At 45.3% G+C, this 18,575-nt stretch overlaps 1 protein-coding gene across 4 annotated transcripts; it reads right to left on the minus strand.

The window, feature by feature from the left end:
• Positions 1-377: 377 nt before the first annotated feature.
• On the minus strand, positions 378-17,865 carry wdr62 (WD repeat domain 62). Of its 4 annotated transcripts, none has more exons than XM_073488367.1 (34): positions 17,568-17,865; positions 15,470-15,561; positions 15,291-15,353; positions 14,949-15,006; positions 14,581-14,748; positions 13,487-13,624; positions 13,184-13,366; positions 12,888-13,048; positions 12,612-12,798; positions 11,657-11,788; positions 11,371-11,534; positions 11,150-11,241; positions 10,190-10,315; positions 9,865-9,935; positions 9,460-9,581; positions 9,295-9,370; positions 8,795-8,906; positions 8,612-8,675; positions 8,383-8,496; positions 8,199-8,299; positions 7,593-7,645; positions 7,265-7,498; positions 6,537-6,604; positions 6,298-6,455; positions 6,093-6,206; positions 5,887-5,998; positions 5,709-5,787; positions 4,645-4,729; positions 3,656-3,778; positions 3,100-3,349; positions 2,753-2,940; positions 1,779-1,874; positions 1,441-1,529; positions 378-821 (listed from the first exon to the last, which is right to left on the minus strand). In XM_073488367.1, exons 1-34 carry the CDS (start codon positions 17,670-17,672, stop codon positions 594-596), a joined length of 4,206 nt encoding a protein of 1,401 aa, XP_073344468.1. In that variant the 5' UTR covers positions 17,673-17,865; the 3' UTR covers positions 378-593. The 4 variants fall into 4 exon arrangements, with proteins under 4 accessions (XP_073344468.1, XP_073344459.1, XP_073344450.1 ...); XM_073488358.1 differs by having other exon boundaries at positions 7,265-7,495; positions 12,612-12,801; XM_073488349.1 differs by having other exon boundaries at positions 12,612-12,801.
• Between the last annotated feature and the right edge of the window lie 710 nt (positions 17,866-18,575).

Raw genomic sequence — 18,575 nt, forward strand, 5'->3', positions numbered from 1 at the left:
AACCTTCAAAACAAAAGCCCCGAGTAGAATATAAAGAACAGCTCAGAAATCAATAAAAGTAAAAGCACACACTGAAAGCAGGATGTTTTGAGTGTGTGTGAATGTATTTAATAATCTTTAATATCTGGCAGCGACATGAAGGATGCAGGAGACTTTCATCTTCTGATCAAGGCACTGATGGAGTCAGTGACCTGGAAGCTGCTGAAAAAATGCTGCTTTTCATTAAAAATATTAATATAAAATATAATAACGAGTAAAATCCACTTCAAAGAGTTGTGTCTCATTCAACCAGTGTGGGAAGACAAGTCGGCACTGATGTTGCGTCACACGACCTGGAAGCTGTATTGAAGGTTAACGGGAACAAAACCAAACAAAACTCAAACACATGAAACATTTATTAAGAAACATAAAAGTACAGTTTATATACAAGAAGTGACTTAAAAACAGATAAAACGTTTTTCTGACATAAAAAATAAAGATAAGGTGCTTTAAATGTAATACTGATGTTACTGAAAGCAGCGCCGTGTCACTCAGGCTGAAGGTAAAACAAATGTCCTCTGTCAGCCTCCGTACAGACGGCAGCTGGTCCTGGTTCAGATTCGGTTCAGTTTGTTCTGGGTCATCTGAAGCAGCCGTTCAGAGTATTTCTCCAGCAGAGACATCGTCCTGTCGTCCTCCAGAGGACCAGAGGGGGCGCTGCTGCCCCGCCCGTCTCCACCCCGCAGCGCCGCCTGCAGCTCAGAGTTAACGACATCGAGCGCCTCCTGCAGGACGGACGTCATCTGAAGACGGCGCTCTGAAGTGTCGTCTGACGCGCTGAGCTGCAAGATAAAAAACACTTCATTATAAAAAGTTTAATATTTTAACAAATATTAAGAAGTTTATTAAAGAGTCTTTACAGTTACTATTACAGCACATAACTAATCTTAAAATTTATCCTCAAAGTGTTTTTTCTTCAAACACGACAGGTTTCTAGAAGTTATGCATTTTTCTCCAGGTAACTTTTTTCTCAATCAAAACCGCCGACACCGACATTAAAGAGTAGAAATAAGATTCTGACACAAACAATCTGCTGATGTTCACACATATTTGTGGTGATCAACACTTGAGAATAAGAAACGTAACGGAGGCAGGACATTAAACTGTGTGTCAAACATATTTCCTGTGATAACGAGTTACATCTTATATTTTTTCCACGAGATCAAACTTTTTCTCAAAACTTTTGGGGAAAATATCTCAAAATAATTTCGCTCTTTTTTCTTGAAATGTTACATTTCAGTCTGAGTCTCGTCTCAATCTCTGAAGCCATTTCTAAAAGTTGACTTCATCCTCCAAGAAAATCTTATTTTTCACAAAGCCGCGATCGACTCGTCCGTCATCTGGCAGATACAAACACATGAAACAGAACCGACTGAAACCGCAGACGGGCAGGAAGCTCACCTGCGTGTACAGGTGCACGGCTCGTCTGGCCGTCTGCCTCAGCTCGTTGGCGACCTGCTGACACTGCAGCAGGCCGACCGACTCTGAACCTGCAACAACAACAAACATCCTGATGGTTTATTTCCTCTTACAACACACAGACACGCAGTTTGTCCTGAGGGTGGCGCTACAGGAAACAAGATGATGACAGCAGATATTTAAATATCTTCAGTTCGACAGATTCCTGTGGGAACATTACAGGAAGTCACCTGTCTGAGGGGGGCGGAGTTACCTGTCTGAGGGGGGCGGAGTCACCTGTCTGAGGGGGCGGAGTTACCTGTCTGAGGGGGCGGAGTTACCTGTCTGAGGGGGGCGGAGTGTTTCTGTCAGCGGTGAGGAGGAGGAGGTGGGCGGGTCAGAGGACGACGAGTCAGCTCCTGCAGACGGGTCCGATACTGAGAACCAAGAGACACATCGACTCATCAGAAACTCACCGTGTGACGAAACAGGTCGAACAAAAGTGTTAAATAGTGTTTTTAAAAAAGATGAAGAAAGAAAAAACAAATAAATAAATCTAGAAATATAAAAAGAACATCTGGTGACAAACTTCATAGAATAATGAAAAATTACATTTCAAGTAAATCTCATGAAAAGATGTTTATATTCTGAGAACATAAAAATAACCTGCATGAATAATTTAAAATAATTTAAAACCACAAACAATCAAAATATCTCAGGACAAAGTGTCAAAAGTGTCAAAAGTGTCAAAATGTGAAGAAAAGCTGTCAGCTGGAAAATCATGACGTCAAAATCTGATGAGAAAAGTTGGAAAAAGGTTTTTTATCAGTAAGAAAGTCGGAATATCTGAAGGAAAGAAATTCAGACATCTGCTGAAAAACGTATAATTTTATTAGGATACAATATAAGTTTTCGAGACAAAGGGATAATAAACTAAAGATTTTAAATATTTAAACTTCTAACAAAGTCACATAAAGAGAAAGCTGTAATATTCTGAAGAAAAAGTCGTTTGTCTTTATGTATAAAACTTCTGATATTTCTGATAAGAATCAAAAGTCAACATTTGGAAAAATAACACGTAATATTTGAAGAACATTTAGTGAAAGACTGTAATAATATTTTAGGTTAATACATTTAAATATCGAGGAAAAGTTGCGACATTGAGACAGAAAGTGAAAACATCTGAAGAAACACCTGTTTTGTGCTTTAAGTCTCCATCTGATGAGAAAAGAACAAATCAAAGTCGAAACATTTTAAGAGACAGAAGTTCTGATATCAGGAGAAGAAACACTTCGTCCCTCTCAGCACATCTCACCTGGGTCAGTCTGGATGATGTCACAGGCGGTGGGCGTGGCTGTGAGGGTGATGGAGGAGGCGGGGCTTTGTATGAAGGTGAGGGTTTGGTTTTGATTGGTCGGCGTCTCCTCGGCACTGCTGACGCTCCACCTCCCAGCTTCACCTGTCGACGTCGCCTCTGTGGGCGTGGCCAACAACACCTGCGGGCTGACGGAAGCAAAGGAGGCGAGAGACGGCGTGAAACGAGAGAACACGAGGAGACGCTGAGTAAGTATTTAAAAAGAAAAGTCCCATAAAAATATTACAACCTGTTTTCAAACTATTTAAACTTTCGTCAGGCCACAAGAATAAATACATAAATGTCACCTGCTGGTCTGGTTCTGAGGGGGATCAGGTTTGGTACCGTGGAGGTCCAGACCAGCAGACAGCAGGGGGGCGGGAGGCTGCAGGTCCGAGGAGGAGGACGGGTTCTCCTTCTCCTCCTGTGTGGAGGAGGCGGGGGGGTCCTGGCTCAGTTTTGCCCTGGAGCTGGCCGTGGTGCCCAGGTATCCGAGCCGAGGCGCCGCCTGCTGGACCGCAGACGCCGCGCTGCTGTTGTGGGTCCTCGAGGTGACGTCTGATTGGTTAAAAACAGAAGGTCAGAAACTAAAAAGCTGATCACAGATCAAACATGAAATCTGTGGTACAAGTGTCATAAAAAGGACATTTTAACTTTTTCTACTGTTTATTTGATTAAACGTTTATTTATTTAGCGAGTAAAGAAAGTGAAGAGACGCCGAGTCTGAAGGCGCCGGGCTCAGTGACGGACGACAGTTTGACCTCTGACCAGGTGAGGAAAGAAAACCACAACACACCCAGGTGCAGACACACACACACACACACACACACACACACACACACACACACACACACACACACACACCTCGCAGCGTTTCTCTGCACTGGACGAGCACCACAGTATTTCGTCGGCGAGCTCGACGGTGGAGGGGCTGATGGGTAATCACACAGGGGGCGCTACGACGAAGGACTGACTGTCTGCATCTCACTGCAGTCATCCAAACACACAAACACACACACAGACTGAACACACACTCAGAAGCGTCCTGGAGCTTCTGTTCTTTCTATTAAACCTCATTTAGATTCAAAGAAACATTCAGCATGAGGTCCGGTCCGGTCAGCGGCGCCGGCTCGAAACCGTCAGTCAAACTCTGCAAACATCAGCAGGAAACAAGTGGAACCTGATGGTGGACTCCGCCCCGCGGGCCGCTGTGGGCAGCCGAGGTTAAAAGTTACAATAATTCCTCAAACGTTTTGATTTGAAAGAAGTTTCCACACTGAACAGAACAAGAACAACAAGAACAAGAGAAGAACTGAGGAGAACAAAAATAAACAGAAGGCGTCAACTTCTGACAAGTTATAGAAAACAAGGAAAAAAATCATTAAATTTGGACTGAACCAGCGATTATCTATCACTCTTTATGTGTTCTCGGTGAGCCACACGTAACATTTAGTTTTCTTAAAGCGTCAGAGTGAAAAAAGTTGATGGTTTTGTTTTAGAAACGTTTAAACGCAGGATTCATCTTCAAAATCAGCTGATCAGCAAAAATGAGTGCATTAATTTTAAGAGAAATCAAAGAAAAGATGAAAATTAAGAGTTTAAATCTTCACTTCTTTGATTTGTTCATGTTTCCTGACAAACTAGTGAAAACACAATAATCACCTTCTAACATCGACCAACGAGTGTTTCATCAGACTCATCAGGACTTCTTCACTCTTTAAATATTCTTGTTCTCGTGTGTTTTGTGTGTTTGAGGTGATTTTTATTCATTTTGCCGTCAGGAAACAGGAAACAGGAAACAGAGACGGCGTGCGACATCAGGACTTCCTGTTTACAGTTCACAGCTGACTCACCTCCACTGTTGCTGCTGTTGTTCGGGTTCGGGGTCGTCTCAGTCGACTCAGGTGAGGCGACCTCGCTGCTACACTCAGAGTTCACCTGAGAAAACAATCAATTTAATTAATGAAACTTTATTCAGCAACTGTCAAGATTCAAAAATGCAGGTTATCAGGTAAATCATGACACGTTCAGGAACCTTCATCAGACTGCTCAGGTGTGTTTCAGGTGCGTTTAGCGTCACTCAGGTGTGTTTCAGGTGCGTTAAGCGTCACTCAGGTGTGTTTCAGGTGCGTTAAGCGTCACTCAGGTGTGTTTCAGGTGCGTTTAGCGTCACTCAGGTGTGTTTCAGGTGCGTTAAGCGTCACTCAGGTGTGTTTCAGGTGCGTTAAGCGTCACTCAGGTGTGTTTCAGGTGCGTTAAGCGTCACTCAGGTGTGTATCAGGTGCGTTAAGCGTCACTCAGGTGTGTTTCAGGTGCGTTAAGCGTCACTCAGGTGTGTTTCAGGTGCGTTTAGCGTCACTCAGGTGTGTTTCAGGTGCGTTAAACGTCACTCAGGTGTGTTTCAGGTGCGTTATGCATCACTCAGGTGTGTTTCAGGTGCGTTAAACGTCACTCAGGTGTGTTTCAGGTGCGTTATGCATCACTCAGGTGTGTTTCAGGTGCGTTAAGCGTCACTCAGGTGTGTTTCAGGTGCGTTAAGCGTCACTCAGGTGTGTTTCAGGTGCGTTTCAGGTGCGTTATGCATCACTCAGGTGTGTTTCAGGTGCGTTTCAGGTGCGTTATGCATCACTCAGGTGTGTTTCAGGTGCGTTTAGTGTCACTGAGGTGTGTTTCAGGTGCGTTATGCGTCACTCAGGTGTGTTTCAGGTGCGTTAAGCGTCACTCAGGTGTGTTTCAGGTGCGTTAAGCGTCACTCAGGTGTGTTTCAGGTGCGTTTCAGGTGCGTTATGCATCACTCAGGTGTGTTTCAGGTGCGTTATGCGTCACTCAGGTGTGTTTCAGGTGTGTTTAGCGTCACTCAGGTGTGTTTCAGGTGTGTTTAGCGTCACTCAGGTGTGTGTTTTGAGTGTGTTTGTACCGATGTATTGCGGACGTTGCTCTCCTCTAAGATCTTGGTTGGGATTGAGACAGGAGGCGGAGCTCGATTTGGCCACGCCCTAAAAACACAGCAGAAATAGACTCATCACCATGACAACAACCACCAGTCAAACTCTCAGAAGCAGAGGGTCACTCCCTGAGGATTGTGGGTAACTGACTTGATTCTGTCCTGGAATTTGGACAGGAAGCGGGTGGAGATGCTGAGTCGAGGGTTCAGGAAGTGTTTTTCGTCTGGAGGCTGCAGCGTCCTCGGGTCTGTGTCAAACTTCTCTGAAAGGTCAAAGGTCACAAACACATCAGCAAACACGTGAAGAGCGAGCAGGTTAAACATCACAGACTGATGATGCTGAGGAACGTTTGGTACCGTCGCTCAGACCCGACGCCAGCGTGTCGAAGTGGTTCTTCAGAGAGTTTCTGTCCTCGTCGTCCTCCAAACACAAACTGCCCACAGAGCTGCCCTGACTGAGAGAGTCTGTGTCTGAGACAGAAGAGACGCCAGGTGGTTATTTTATTATTATTATTATTATTATATAATTATTATTATTATTAAGAGTTTAATTTGCTCTGACCAGCGTCGTGCTGCTGCTCCAGACTTCCTGCTGAGCCCTCAGAACAGGCCGAGTCTGGACTCAGCTGTGTGCTCCACACTGGCTCCGCCCTCTGACCTTTGACCTCCAGCTGGGTCAGAGACCGCTGGGTGTCCGTCACACCTTCAACATCAAACTCCCTAAAAACACACACACACAGATGATCAGACACAGATGTGGCTGTTTACTTGTCGTGTGTGTGATCTGACGATGGCCCTCACCTGTCGGTGGTGCTGGTGTCGGGGTAGAGGATGTAGCTGTTCTTGTCCTGAACGGGATTCTGCAGCACCTGAACATCACACATTAAGCAGGTATCTGTTCACACCTGTTCAGGTTCAGTTCATTAGAGCTTCAGCTGCGACTTCAATTCTAAATCAAAAATCAATCGAAATCAAAATCAGGATCGGCATTTCTCCCCGGATATTTGTTTCCTCTCCAGCTCCGAGAACACCACCTCACAGACGACACAGCTAGCTTAGCGTTAGCCTGCAGCTAGCTTAGCGTTAGCCTGCAGCTAGCTTAGCGTTAGCCTGCAGCATCACATCCAGACGCTTCTCCTGTGTGATGAAGACGATCAGCTGACTGGCACCAGAGGAAACTCACTGAACTGAACTAAAAACATTGCCAAAGATCTTTATTGACTTGAAGAGGGTTCACTCTGGACAGATTTGAGGAAGTGTTTCTGAAAGAGTTTCTATCTTGTGCTGTTTCTTGTTTCTTCACTGAAGCTGTTGTCGTTTTATTTATGTTGAATATTACCTGAACTTTTCTAACTCAAACCTGCAAAAGGACAAAGTCAAGCTGATGTTGTAAAATACCTCCATCTCTTTAAGAAGAGTGTCGAGACATTTAACTCAGTGATCTGTTGATCTTCACTAGTCCGGATTTCAGATTCATTCAAATCACCTGAAACAAGTCAACAATCAGTCAGAATGGTCACTGAGCTCACCTCCTTCTCTTCCTCTCCATCTTCCTCCTCCTCCACCTCGTCTCCCAGCAGACTCTCCAGACTCTGAGGGTGGAAGTCTTCCTCCTCCTCTCCCTCCTCTTCCTCCTCCTCTGCCTGACTCGGGGAGAAGTTGGAGCTGATGATCAGCGGCTCCAGCTGCTCCGTCCACCGACTCCGCACCTGACGAGGTTCAGTGTCTGCCTGGATGACAATGGTGGCTTCGCCCTGACCCTGCTGAACACACAAACACCCACACAGCGTTAAAATCAATGAACAACAGATCGATTATCTGGAAACTGATTAGTATTAAACTGTAAACGTGACTGACCAGTCTTCTGAACCACATGGGCATCTTCCCGTTGGTCTCGAGCAGCGGAGGATCTGAAACACACGACAGGATTCAAACAAACGGTCGTCACTTCACGTCTTCTTCAGGGTTCCTGCTAGTGAAACACAACATGTCCTGACTTTGCTGCTTCACAGCAAAAAGCTTTAAAATGACCAGATAATGGAGCTTTACAGTGAAAAGTCTGTAGGAAATTAAACATGTTTGCCAGCTGATTAACAGCTTCGTTAGCGGCTTTTTCCAATAATGCTGCAGGGAGGAAGAGTCTACAGCTGCTTCTCTGACTGATACACAGGACGAGCACGTCATCAGTTAAAGACACATCTTCACGCAGTTGACATCCTGCCGTGCTGACATCCTGAGTCAAACACAGTAGAGCCACGCCAGCAAACACCAACTGACTTCTGACCAGCAACATCTGATCAGTTCCTCCTGAGAGCAGGCGGACGTTTGTGACAAATATGAAGAAGTTCCTTTAAGATGTTCCTGAGATGTCACGTTTATGAGACTTGGACAGACGACCCAGAGACATAAAAGTGACTGGACTTCCTCACTGAGCCTCCTCCTCCTCCTCCTCCTCCTCCTCACCCTGAACTGAGTCCAGTCTGGCTGGAGTCCTGACTTCAGCCTCCTCCTCTTCCTCCATCTGAGGCAGCTGAGAAGACGGTACAGTGATGAAGGTCTCTCTCCTGAAACAAAGACACAGAATATGAACACAAACATCAGAAGAAATGTTCCTTCTCCTCCTGCAGGTCTTCAACAGCTCACTCACCTGATGTTCTGCTGTTTGCGGCTGCAGGTTACAGGTGCAGTGGTCAGTTTGAGGCCACGCCTCTTCCTCATGGTGCTGGTCATCTGAGGGTCCAACCTCCACACGAACACACAACTACACACAAAGCACACACAATCAAAACATCGAGTCATTGAATCATAAAGAACTGACACCTGAGGAGAGATCACCTGTCTCTCCTGGCCTCAGTAGAGATCACCTGGATGCTTACCTGTCTCCTGACACAGTGATGAGGTGTCTGCAGTCTTGACTGAACCTCATACAGGTGACGATCTCTGAGGAAACAAACACAAACAGGTAGTTTGGATGAACACAGATTTTAAATGAAAGTCTCAGGATTGATATACTTTGACACATTTGAACCTTAAAATCAAATGTTATTGGATTTTCTCACCCGAGTGTCCGAACAGGGTGGCGACACACTCTCCTGACTCGTAGTCAAAGATGGTGATGTTTTTGTCAGAGCAGCTGGTGGCGAAGAACGACCCCGAGGGATCCATGTGGACCTGACGACGACACGAGGTGTCAGCCAATCACATCGCAGAACAAGTATATACACAACACAGCAGTCGACATGTAGGACACTTCAAAAGCCCACGCAGCTAGCTGAGCATTAGCCAGCAATGTAGCTCCAGACTCGTCTCCTGTGTGGTGAAGACGATCAGCTGACTGGTACCAGAGGAAATGTTGGTCTATTTTCTCTTTCAGAGATCCTTTATTGGTTTGTTTTGTGAAGAGGGCTCACTCTGTTACAAAGTTTCTAAAATCCGTCCAAACTGAATTTCTATCTTTTGCTGTTCATCGCTGAATCACTGCAGGCTCGTCACTTTCATTTTGTTTTGGTGAACGATCTGAAACATGTTGAATCAACAACAATCAAACCTCCATCGTTACCTTCAGCAGAGCTCCTTCATCACTGGACGAGCCTTTCAAACACTTTTTCAGCTTCCCAGTTTCTGTGTTGTAAACCCTAAAAAAAACAAACAAGTCCTCTGTGTTCAGCTGATCATCGTTAACTCCATGTTTTTTTTCCAGAGAAGCTTTTTTCTTATTTCTGACCTGATGTTTCGGTCCTGACAGGCGATGGCGACGTGCGTCCTCGATGAGTCCAGGTCCATGTCGTACAGCGTCGTCTTCTCCACCACGTGGTGACTCCTGGAGAACGACAGACCCTCCGCCGTCTGGACACAGACACCACGAGTCAGACACAGGAGGAGAGCGTGTGTTTCATCAGCACTTTGTACCTGAGCTCTTACTCCATCAGGGTACAAGCTAAATTTAGTGTCTTTCTTTAAACAAGGGTTTAACTGCGCCGTCAGGGACTTCATGGTGCGTTCAAGTGCACCTTATAACGATGTAAATGAAAGTTGCCAGGGCATAAAAGTCTAACAATAGCATAGAACATATTTAAATCGAAAGTGAAATCGAATCACTGATTTGTCGCTACACCTGGTTCAGACTGACCTGTTCAGTTGTTTGGAAGTAGATGCTTTTGTCGGCTCCACAGCTCACCATTCTGACCTCAGGCTGCTCACCTGGAACACAGGTAACAAATATCTGTCTCTGTCCGCACGGAAACACAGTCACAGATGAGACCGACGGATTTATGAAGGAAAAGAAGTGAACTTCCTACATCGTCTGTCAACGACAGAGATGATCTCATTGACAGAAGGGTTGCAGCTGCTGGTACTTTTACTTCACGTATGCAGGACTTTCACCTGTCACAGTATTTGTACACAGTTGTACTTTTACTTCACTGCAGGAAGGTTCAGAGAGAGTGTGAGTTTACCGGTGAACTTGACGGCGGTGATGGAGGCCGAGTGGTCGTTCAGAGTCTGTTCCAGACTGTAGTTCTTCTCCAGGTTGAAGATGTGGATCAGTCGATCTCTGCTGGCCGACGCCAACAACTTCAGGCCTGAAACCAAGTGACGATTAGAGACGCAGCGACTCACTGATGACATCATCGACGAGGGAGAGGACCAATTATTGACCCGGCGGATTAACGGGGGCGATATTAAACATCAGTAAGGGTCATTATTTTGCATCTGATTGCTGACAAAATAGCACCAGTGTTTGTTTTTGCACTTTGACCTGACTTTTCATTTTGAACTGTTTAAAGGAGCAGTCTGTAGTGTTGTTGAAGAAATGTTAATGAGCAGAGAAAGATCTTTATTGGCCGATTTATTTCTGCCTGAACAAACTAAATAATCAAACTCTTTGTTTTCATGACTGAATCAACAAACTGACCTGAAAGGACAACACAGTTTATACTGTTTTACTATGTTTATATGTGGCGGACCCTGCCACCTTTCTGGCTTCAGACAGTGTTCTGGGACCTTATTTTCCTCTGAGAACAGCTGGTTTATTCACTGATGGAGACAGTTTGTATTATTAGCTCATTAATATTGTAAATGCCATAAATGTAAATGTATATTATAAATATTAAAATTCTCAGTTTGTTTTTCTTCTCCGTGACTACATAGTGACCCTTTAAAATTAGCTTGTACATTTTGATTTTTTGTATTTAACCTTCAGGAATATTCACACTAAGATTCAGACTCTCTCTTACACAGGAGTCACGACGGACGCACACGCAGTTTCACATATATGAAACACGTGACTGACATCAGGACAGCGACATGTTATCAGCTAATAACGTTGAAGGTGTCTCTGTGACTCGGACCACCATGAAGGTGCAAAACCTTCAGAGAATCTGTCCTGGTGACGACCTTTGAACCTGAGGTCTCACCTGTGGATGTGGGGGAGAACGCCAGACACAACACCTCCGAGTCGTGAGCCTCGATCTTCACCAGCTCGTCCAGAAACTCCAGACCAAAGATCCTGAACGCACACAAACACACGCAAACACACACAAACACAAAAACACACACAAACACAGAAACACGTCAGCGGCCTCGTTACACTCCGGCTGAACTCCGGCTCGGCCATGTTTGTTTCTGCGTCTCTTACCGCAGGTTTCCACAGCGGTCTCCAGCTGCCAGGTGCTGCCCATCAGGACTGATACCCAGAACTCTGATCCCGGTCTTCCCATCAGCGCCGGCTGACTCCCCCCTCTCCCCCTCAGCCTGCAGGTGCTGCGTGTCCTCCCCCACATACAAAATCCTCAGCAGGTCCTGAAAGACAAACAGGAAGTGAATCATGACAACAAATAAAACGCTGTACAGACACTTGTGTACTTGTACACCTGTGTGCTTGTACACCTGTGTGCTTGTACACTGTTGTGTTGCTGTCTTACGTTGCTGTAGAGGTTTGTGTGTCCGGTGGGGGGGTCGCTGTGCCACAGTCTGATGGTGTTATCAGACGAGCAGGTGAAGAAGGAGGACGGAGGCAGACAGGCCTGAGACGCCTCTGACAGCTCCGGATACACCTGAAGACAACAAACACAAACCAGTTTAAAAACTACAACCAGGCATTAATGCAGTACTTCTGGCAGTACTTCAGAATACTTCCTGTTTCTACCTGGGTGCAGATGCTTTTACTAAATCTGCCAATTTATTAAATGTAGCTCTCATTCCTTGTCAGTTTCATGTTTTGATGACCATGTTGAGCTACTGTCTCTTACCTCACTGACTTTGATTGTGTGTTAATTGTTGGTGACTTTAACATCCATGTGGACAAACCTGAGGACAGATGGACTAAAGAACTGTGTTGTGTTACAAATGTTATTGATGCCATTGCACCCACTGAAGTGAAGGCGGTCTCTGGAGAAACGCCACGCTGGTCAAAATGGAAAAAAAATGAATGTGGAAAAACAAATCTCCAGGTTCATTTTGACATTTATAAAGAGAGACTTCACATTTTTAATTCAGAGCTGAAGAAGTGAAGGCAGTCCTTCTTCTGCACGTGGCCTGCTTTCTTCTGTCGACACGCTAACAAACGCTCCTGTGTAAGTAGCCTCTGAACATCCATCTGCCAGGGCCTGGAATGGATCTGCATCCTTCTTCACTGACAAAAAGTATTTCTGGTAGTATTACATATTTCTGATAGTAGATGAAGTAATTTTGGTGGTACTGGAAGTATTCCTTGTAGTTAAGTGTTTAGAGAATTATGGAAATATCTCTGCTAGTGTTGGAAGACTTTTTGCAAAACTTAAGAGTATCTGGAAGTATTTATAGAATTATTAACGCTTGTAGTGGTACGCCTCCAACTCTGGGAGTGTTGTTCTTGTAGTATTTCTGCAGTGGACTTACTTCGACGCTCCACACGGAGCTGCTGTGGTACAGAGCCGAGTACAGCTTCCCCACGTTCCTCACATCTTTAACGTCCCACACATACACACTGTGGTCGTTGTACACACAGGTCAGGTGTTTAGCGGCGGGGTCGAAGGTCAGAGCCAGCGTGTCGGGGTACTGAGCACCTGGACCGGCAGGTAACAGGCTGCTGTGGAGACGGATACACAGTTAGTAATTAGAGTATTTACCAGGTGTTTTCTCAGTATCTTAGCAGTACGTTTGCAGTATTTGTACCCGTGTTGTACGCTCTGCGTGAGGTCGACTCCCAGGCGGTGAGGTCGCTGCAGAGTGGAGATGTACTGCAGGTTGGATGGACTGAAAACTCTGATGAGGCCGTCGGCACAACCACAGAAGATATAGTCCTCACTGACCGCCAGACAGCTCGCCGACGACGTCTGTCAACAACAACAACATGTTTATTTGGTTAGATACACATTGTGTATTTTGTAACTGTACAGGTGTGCCTTTCATCGTATCGTACAGGTGTGCCTTTCATCGTGTCGTACAGGTGTGTCTTGTTCTTCACTGACCTTGAGGTTGACCCAGGCCTCCAGCTCTCGGCTGCTGTTGAACAGACACAGCAGACCGGAGCTGGTGATGCAGTAGGTGCTGCCCGCCATGAGGCCACGCCCACATGCCACCCCGCTGAAGATACTGTCTTTGTGGTCACCTAGCAACCCTGACCGACCAATCAGAGGCACTGTGCTGTTCACCTGTAAAGGAGACGGAAGAGGAAAACCTGTTAGTGCTGCAAAATGAGCTGTGATTGGCTGAGCAGACTTCAGACTAGTGAAGACTGAGCTGTGATTGGCTGATTAGTGTCAGGATGGTACCCGTCGTTCTCGAGAGGCGTCCAGGTACCAGAACTTCACATGTCTCTTTCCTGCGGTGACAAAGTAGCTGTTGTCCTGAGAGAACGACACGCCGAACACTCTGCTGGACACTTTGTTGGAGGCGATGATGGAGCCTTTCTGCTCACAGACGGGAAACAGGAAGCACAAAACATTTTAACGTCTCAGTTATTAATGTTCTGCAGGTTCTGTCCAAGTACGTTACAGTATTTATTAAAACATGAACTAAAGTAGCTCCAATGATGTCCTACAAGGGAGGAAAACTACTTAACATGCTTCAAAGACTCATTAAAGAGTCTAATCAGTTTAAGTTCTGTGAAAGAAACTCAGAGGGATCCAGACCCGTGTGGTCACGTCTGGATGCATCACTTTCTTTTTGTGCACGAGATGTTAATTAATTTAAAAGAAGAATTATTTAAAGTTCCCCATGAAGTCAGAATCGATGTTTAAGTGTTTTTCTCACACGTCTCGCTCGATATTTCACCTTTACTCCAGTATCAGGCCCAACAGCGGCAGAAGAATTGTTCTGTAGGTATTTTAATGTTATTTCAGGGTTTGTCACAGCCTGGAAAACAATGACAAATGTTGATGACTCATCCTGCACTCGAGGCACGTCCTAATCTGTCTGTCTGTGAAACTGTTGGCAGGACGTCAAGAGCTGCAAACAACATCGATTAGGACTCTTTCTCTTGTGAATGTTTGATCCATGAAGGTTTTTATATTTGTAAAACTTTCAATAAGCTGAGAAAAGAGACTTTAAAGTCTGTGACATCATCACAGTGTAAAGTCTGTGGGCTGAGCAGGAACTAGTGGGCATTAAAACCACCTCAGTACTTTATTCCCCTTCCTCACACCGGGCTCCATCTTCTCAGAGGTTGTGTTGTTCCTGTTGTGTTGTGTTAGCTCAGTGTGAATGTGACGTGTAGTGTGAGAAGTGTGTCAATATTTACAAGCACTGATGTTTCACAGTAACGTCAGTAAATCTGATGATCCCGTCGAAAACTTATATTTCTGATTGGAAGTTTGCTCTCTGTGTGTGTGTGTGTGTGTGTGTGTGTGTGTGTGTGCATGCTTACCCTCCAGTCCCACACACTAACAGTCATGTCGTGTTGGTATCCCACAGAGACAATGTAGTTGTTGTTGGTGGAGAACGCCACACAGGAAACTCCATATTTATGAGACTGAACCTCGGCCACCTGACCTCCATCCACCTCCCACACCCGCACACAGGGCATGTGACCGCTCTGAAACACACACACACACACACACACACACACACACACACACACACACACACACACACACACACACACACACACACACACACACACACACACACACACACACACACACACACACAGACTCAGACACAGCTTCACCTGTCCTCCCTGGTGTCTCCCTGGTGTCTCCCTGGTGACTCAGGTGTGTTACTCTCAGCTCTTACCTCACCAGTGACCAGGTATTTTCCATCATGGGAGAAGGCCAGAGCGCTGAAGGGCTTCCTGAAACACAAACACACAGTTGCACATCATCACAGCACCAGTACCAGTCTGTGCGTCCCAGTGACACCAGTCTACCAGGTCGTGTAGTTGTGATGGTTTGGAGCTTGTTGTGGATGATCTCAATCAGAAGGTATAAAAGTATAAATTGTGAACCTTTTAACCAGTTTCAGATGTAAAAACTCTCAGAAAAAACTAAAACACTAGAATAAAAAGTTGATTCAAATCCGAGCCGCTCATCACATGTTGACCGAGCAGGTGAAGGTGAAGCAGACAGGTAGGTCTACCTGGACGTGTTGATGATGTGACTCTGCTTGTTCTTCTTCGGGTGAAACAACACGATGACGCATCTGAAAACACAAACACGGTCGGGTTCACTTAAAGTAAAATCACAGCAGGGTTCAACGTTTTACTTTTCATCTTCATGTTGGTGGCAGACAGGTGAGTCAGAGGAGGCGGGGCTTACCCTGCAGGATAGGCAATGAGTCCAGAGTTGGGGTCGGAGGTCAATCCGCTGCCACTGGCTGTGCTGATACCCAGAACTTTCTCCAGACTCACCTGAAACAACACACAGAGACACACACTCACACCAAACTGCATTCAAAAATCTCACAATTTAACAAACTGTGCTCCATCTAAACCTCCAGATTAAAACTGCAGTGAAAACATTTCTTCAGTTTTGACTTAATCCAGTCATTTTAACACTTTTGCTCTTAATGTTACATCATGTGATTAATATTTCTGCTGTATTCCAACTGCAACTGTATCCACTGCTGGCACACTTCACTTAGAGTCCATTTAATCCTTAAATACATACCTCATATTATCATTTATGCCCTAAACTTCAAGGACGTATGATATAAATCAACCCTATATTGGAAAATGTATAGCATCACCCATCAGGGCTGAGTGATATGGCTTCAAGTAATAGTGATATTTTTAGGCTATATCTCCATGCACAATATATATTTTGATATATTGAAATCTCCTGACGAACCTTCGTAAGTGTGAGGAGTGGACTACAAAACCAAATATTACAGTATTTTTGACCAAATACCGCGATATCAGTATCACAACAATAATGTTGTATTGTAGCTTTTAGCTTTGTGACAGGTGGCCTTCAGATGTTTCCAGCGGTTTGGATCTGCTCATCTTTGTTCATCTTTTTAAAACGCTTGTTTGAACAACTTGTATAGATCATCAATCTGTTAAGATCTGCAACAAACGTTTGATCAGCCACAGACCGGTTTACGCTCGGTTACCGACATGTTTCTGTGCCTCTCATCTGCTAATATCACTCCTGTGTGAGGTGAACAGAAACAATAGATTAATCCCAACCAGAGAGCGTTTATGGTTATTAGCAGCTAATATTTTCCCACTGAGCGGATTATTAAAACGGTTGACAACAAGCCCCTCCATCATATTAAACACTCATTCAGATAGACAGGTGTGACAGCACCAGGTTAACTTTTAGAAAGATTATTTTGGCAGGTTTCACAGCTGCCAAAAAGACGATAGCAGACTCGTGTTTCTCCGCTGAGCCTGCTGACATGTCGCTCTTATAGAAAGACCATCAGCTGTAATCCACAGCTCAGATATCCTCACCAGCTCTGACAAACACATACTGGTGCAGATATCATGTGTCACGCTGTTGGACTGTACAATAACTTACATACATCTTGTTTACTTGTTTTCTTTGGCAGACAACAGCGGCTTGTATATAGTTTTGTGTCACATGTTGTCTGCATGCACAGGAGCCTCAGCACTTCCTCTGTGGTGCTGTGTGTTTGTATCATGTGAGGACAGTTTAATAAACAGCTGATGCCGGTTGGGTCCGTCTCTTCTGACTGAGAGTTCACAGGAGGCAGATTTATTCTCATTATTAGTGGAGCATCAGGGTGCAGGCAGACTTTGTGTTTACAGATGACTCAAACATTTCCTCATTATGCTGTTTTCATAATCTCACATGCTGCTGTGTTGTGTGGCCGATATTAAAGTCTTTTGTAGAAATATGTAACTAATTCTGTGGTTGTATAAGCTAAATTAAAAATAAAATGCTGACACCACAACAGAATAACACTTCTCCTAATTCAAATGTAACTTAAAATCAGCTGTGACGTCAGTGCACAGGTCTGTAGACAAACAACCTGTGGTCTGACTTAGTTTGTTTATTAGTTTAACACTTTGTTTCTTCAGCTCTGGTGTTTTACTATAAATACTGAGTCGTCTGGTCTAAAATAAGTTACTTAAACAAACTTTCCCCTGTCACAGTTGTGAGTGCAGCACCGGCCTGTTGCTGCTGGTGTTTCTGAGCAGCAGCCTGTTGCTGAGCGGAGTTAGCTGTTAGCTGTTAGCTGTTAGCTCAGTGGTTCCCGTGTTGTTTTACTCACAACAGTCTCAGATGTTGAGTTCCAGCTGTGTGTGCGTGTGTGTGTGTGTGTTTCCGTGTGTTAGCAGCTCGTCTTTAACCCTGTGACTGACTGTAAACTCCTGTAAACTCTCTGAAACAGCTAGCAGTGATGCTAGCAGTGATGCTAGCTGTGATGCTAGCAGCTAGCTGTTACCCGGCTGCTGGAGCTCCTCTTCTGCTGGCTCGAGCGGCTCTTCCTCCCCGCGGGCTGCCTCCTCTTCTCGGCGTTGGCCGGACCGCAGTCCGCTCCCTCCGCCATGATCGCCGACCCGCTTTAACTTCACACGACCGCCCTGAAAGTTACAGCTCGCTCCGACACCGGGGACAGTGGCCGTCTAAACGCCGCGGTGCTGGTCCATAAAGCTCGCTGGTGTCAGCTCATCAGAACCCTCCGCTGGTAATAATGATGGAGGACTAGCTTAGCTTCATGCTAACTGTCACTGGAGGAAACCTGACACTTATCGCTGCGGCGGGACTCCGGTTCAAACTGAGCCACGCCCACTGCCTCACCAACTAACCAATAGGCAGCGGAGATCCCGCCCTCTGCCTCTCAAGCAACCAATAGACAATCGAAATCTCGGCCGTTGCCCGCTTACCGACCAATCAGCATCCGCGTTACTTCCGCGACCCCAGGTGTTCAGAATCTGTGTGTTTCTGTCTCATTACAGTTTCATAAAGTCTCAGGTGAGTCCGACCTCAGGTGAGTCTGACCCCAGGTGAGTCTGACCTCAGGTGAGTCCGACCCCAGGTGAGTCTGACCTCAGGTGAGTCTGACCCCAGGTGAGTCTGACCTCAGGTTAGTCTGACCCCAGGTGAGTCTGACCCCAGGTGAGTCTGACCTCATCACACATTTACACATCAGCAACAATATATCAGCTGTTTATTTATTTATTTTCAGTCACATCAACAAACAAAACAAACAGTTTACAGGTCTGATGACTAAAATGAGAAACTTTGAAATGTCTGAATAATCTAATTGTTTTTGTCAATTGAAGTCAAATATGATTTTAAATCTTTATCAAAATCTGTAAACATCAGCAACAATATGTTTTAGTAAAGTGTTGACGGTTATGGAGAGCTGAAGCCCCGCCCCTTCCGGTTCCCCTCGTGACCTTATTGATCAAGACAGGTGAGGTATCGATCCTGTTGAACTGTGTCATGA

This window comes from Pagrus major, chromosome 2 (genome assembly GCF_040436345.1).
Source record: "Pagrus major chromosome 2, Pma_NU_1.0".
Classification (NCBI taxonomy): Eukaryota; Metazoa; Chordata; class Actinopteri; order Spariformes; family Sparidae; genus Pagrus; species Pagrus major.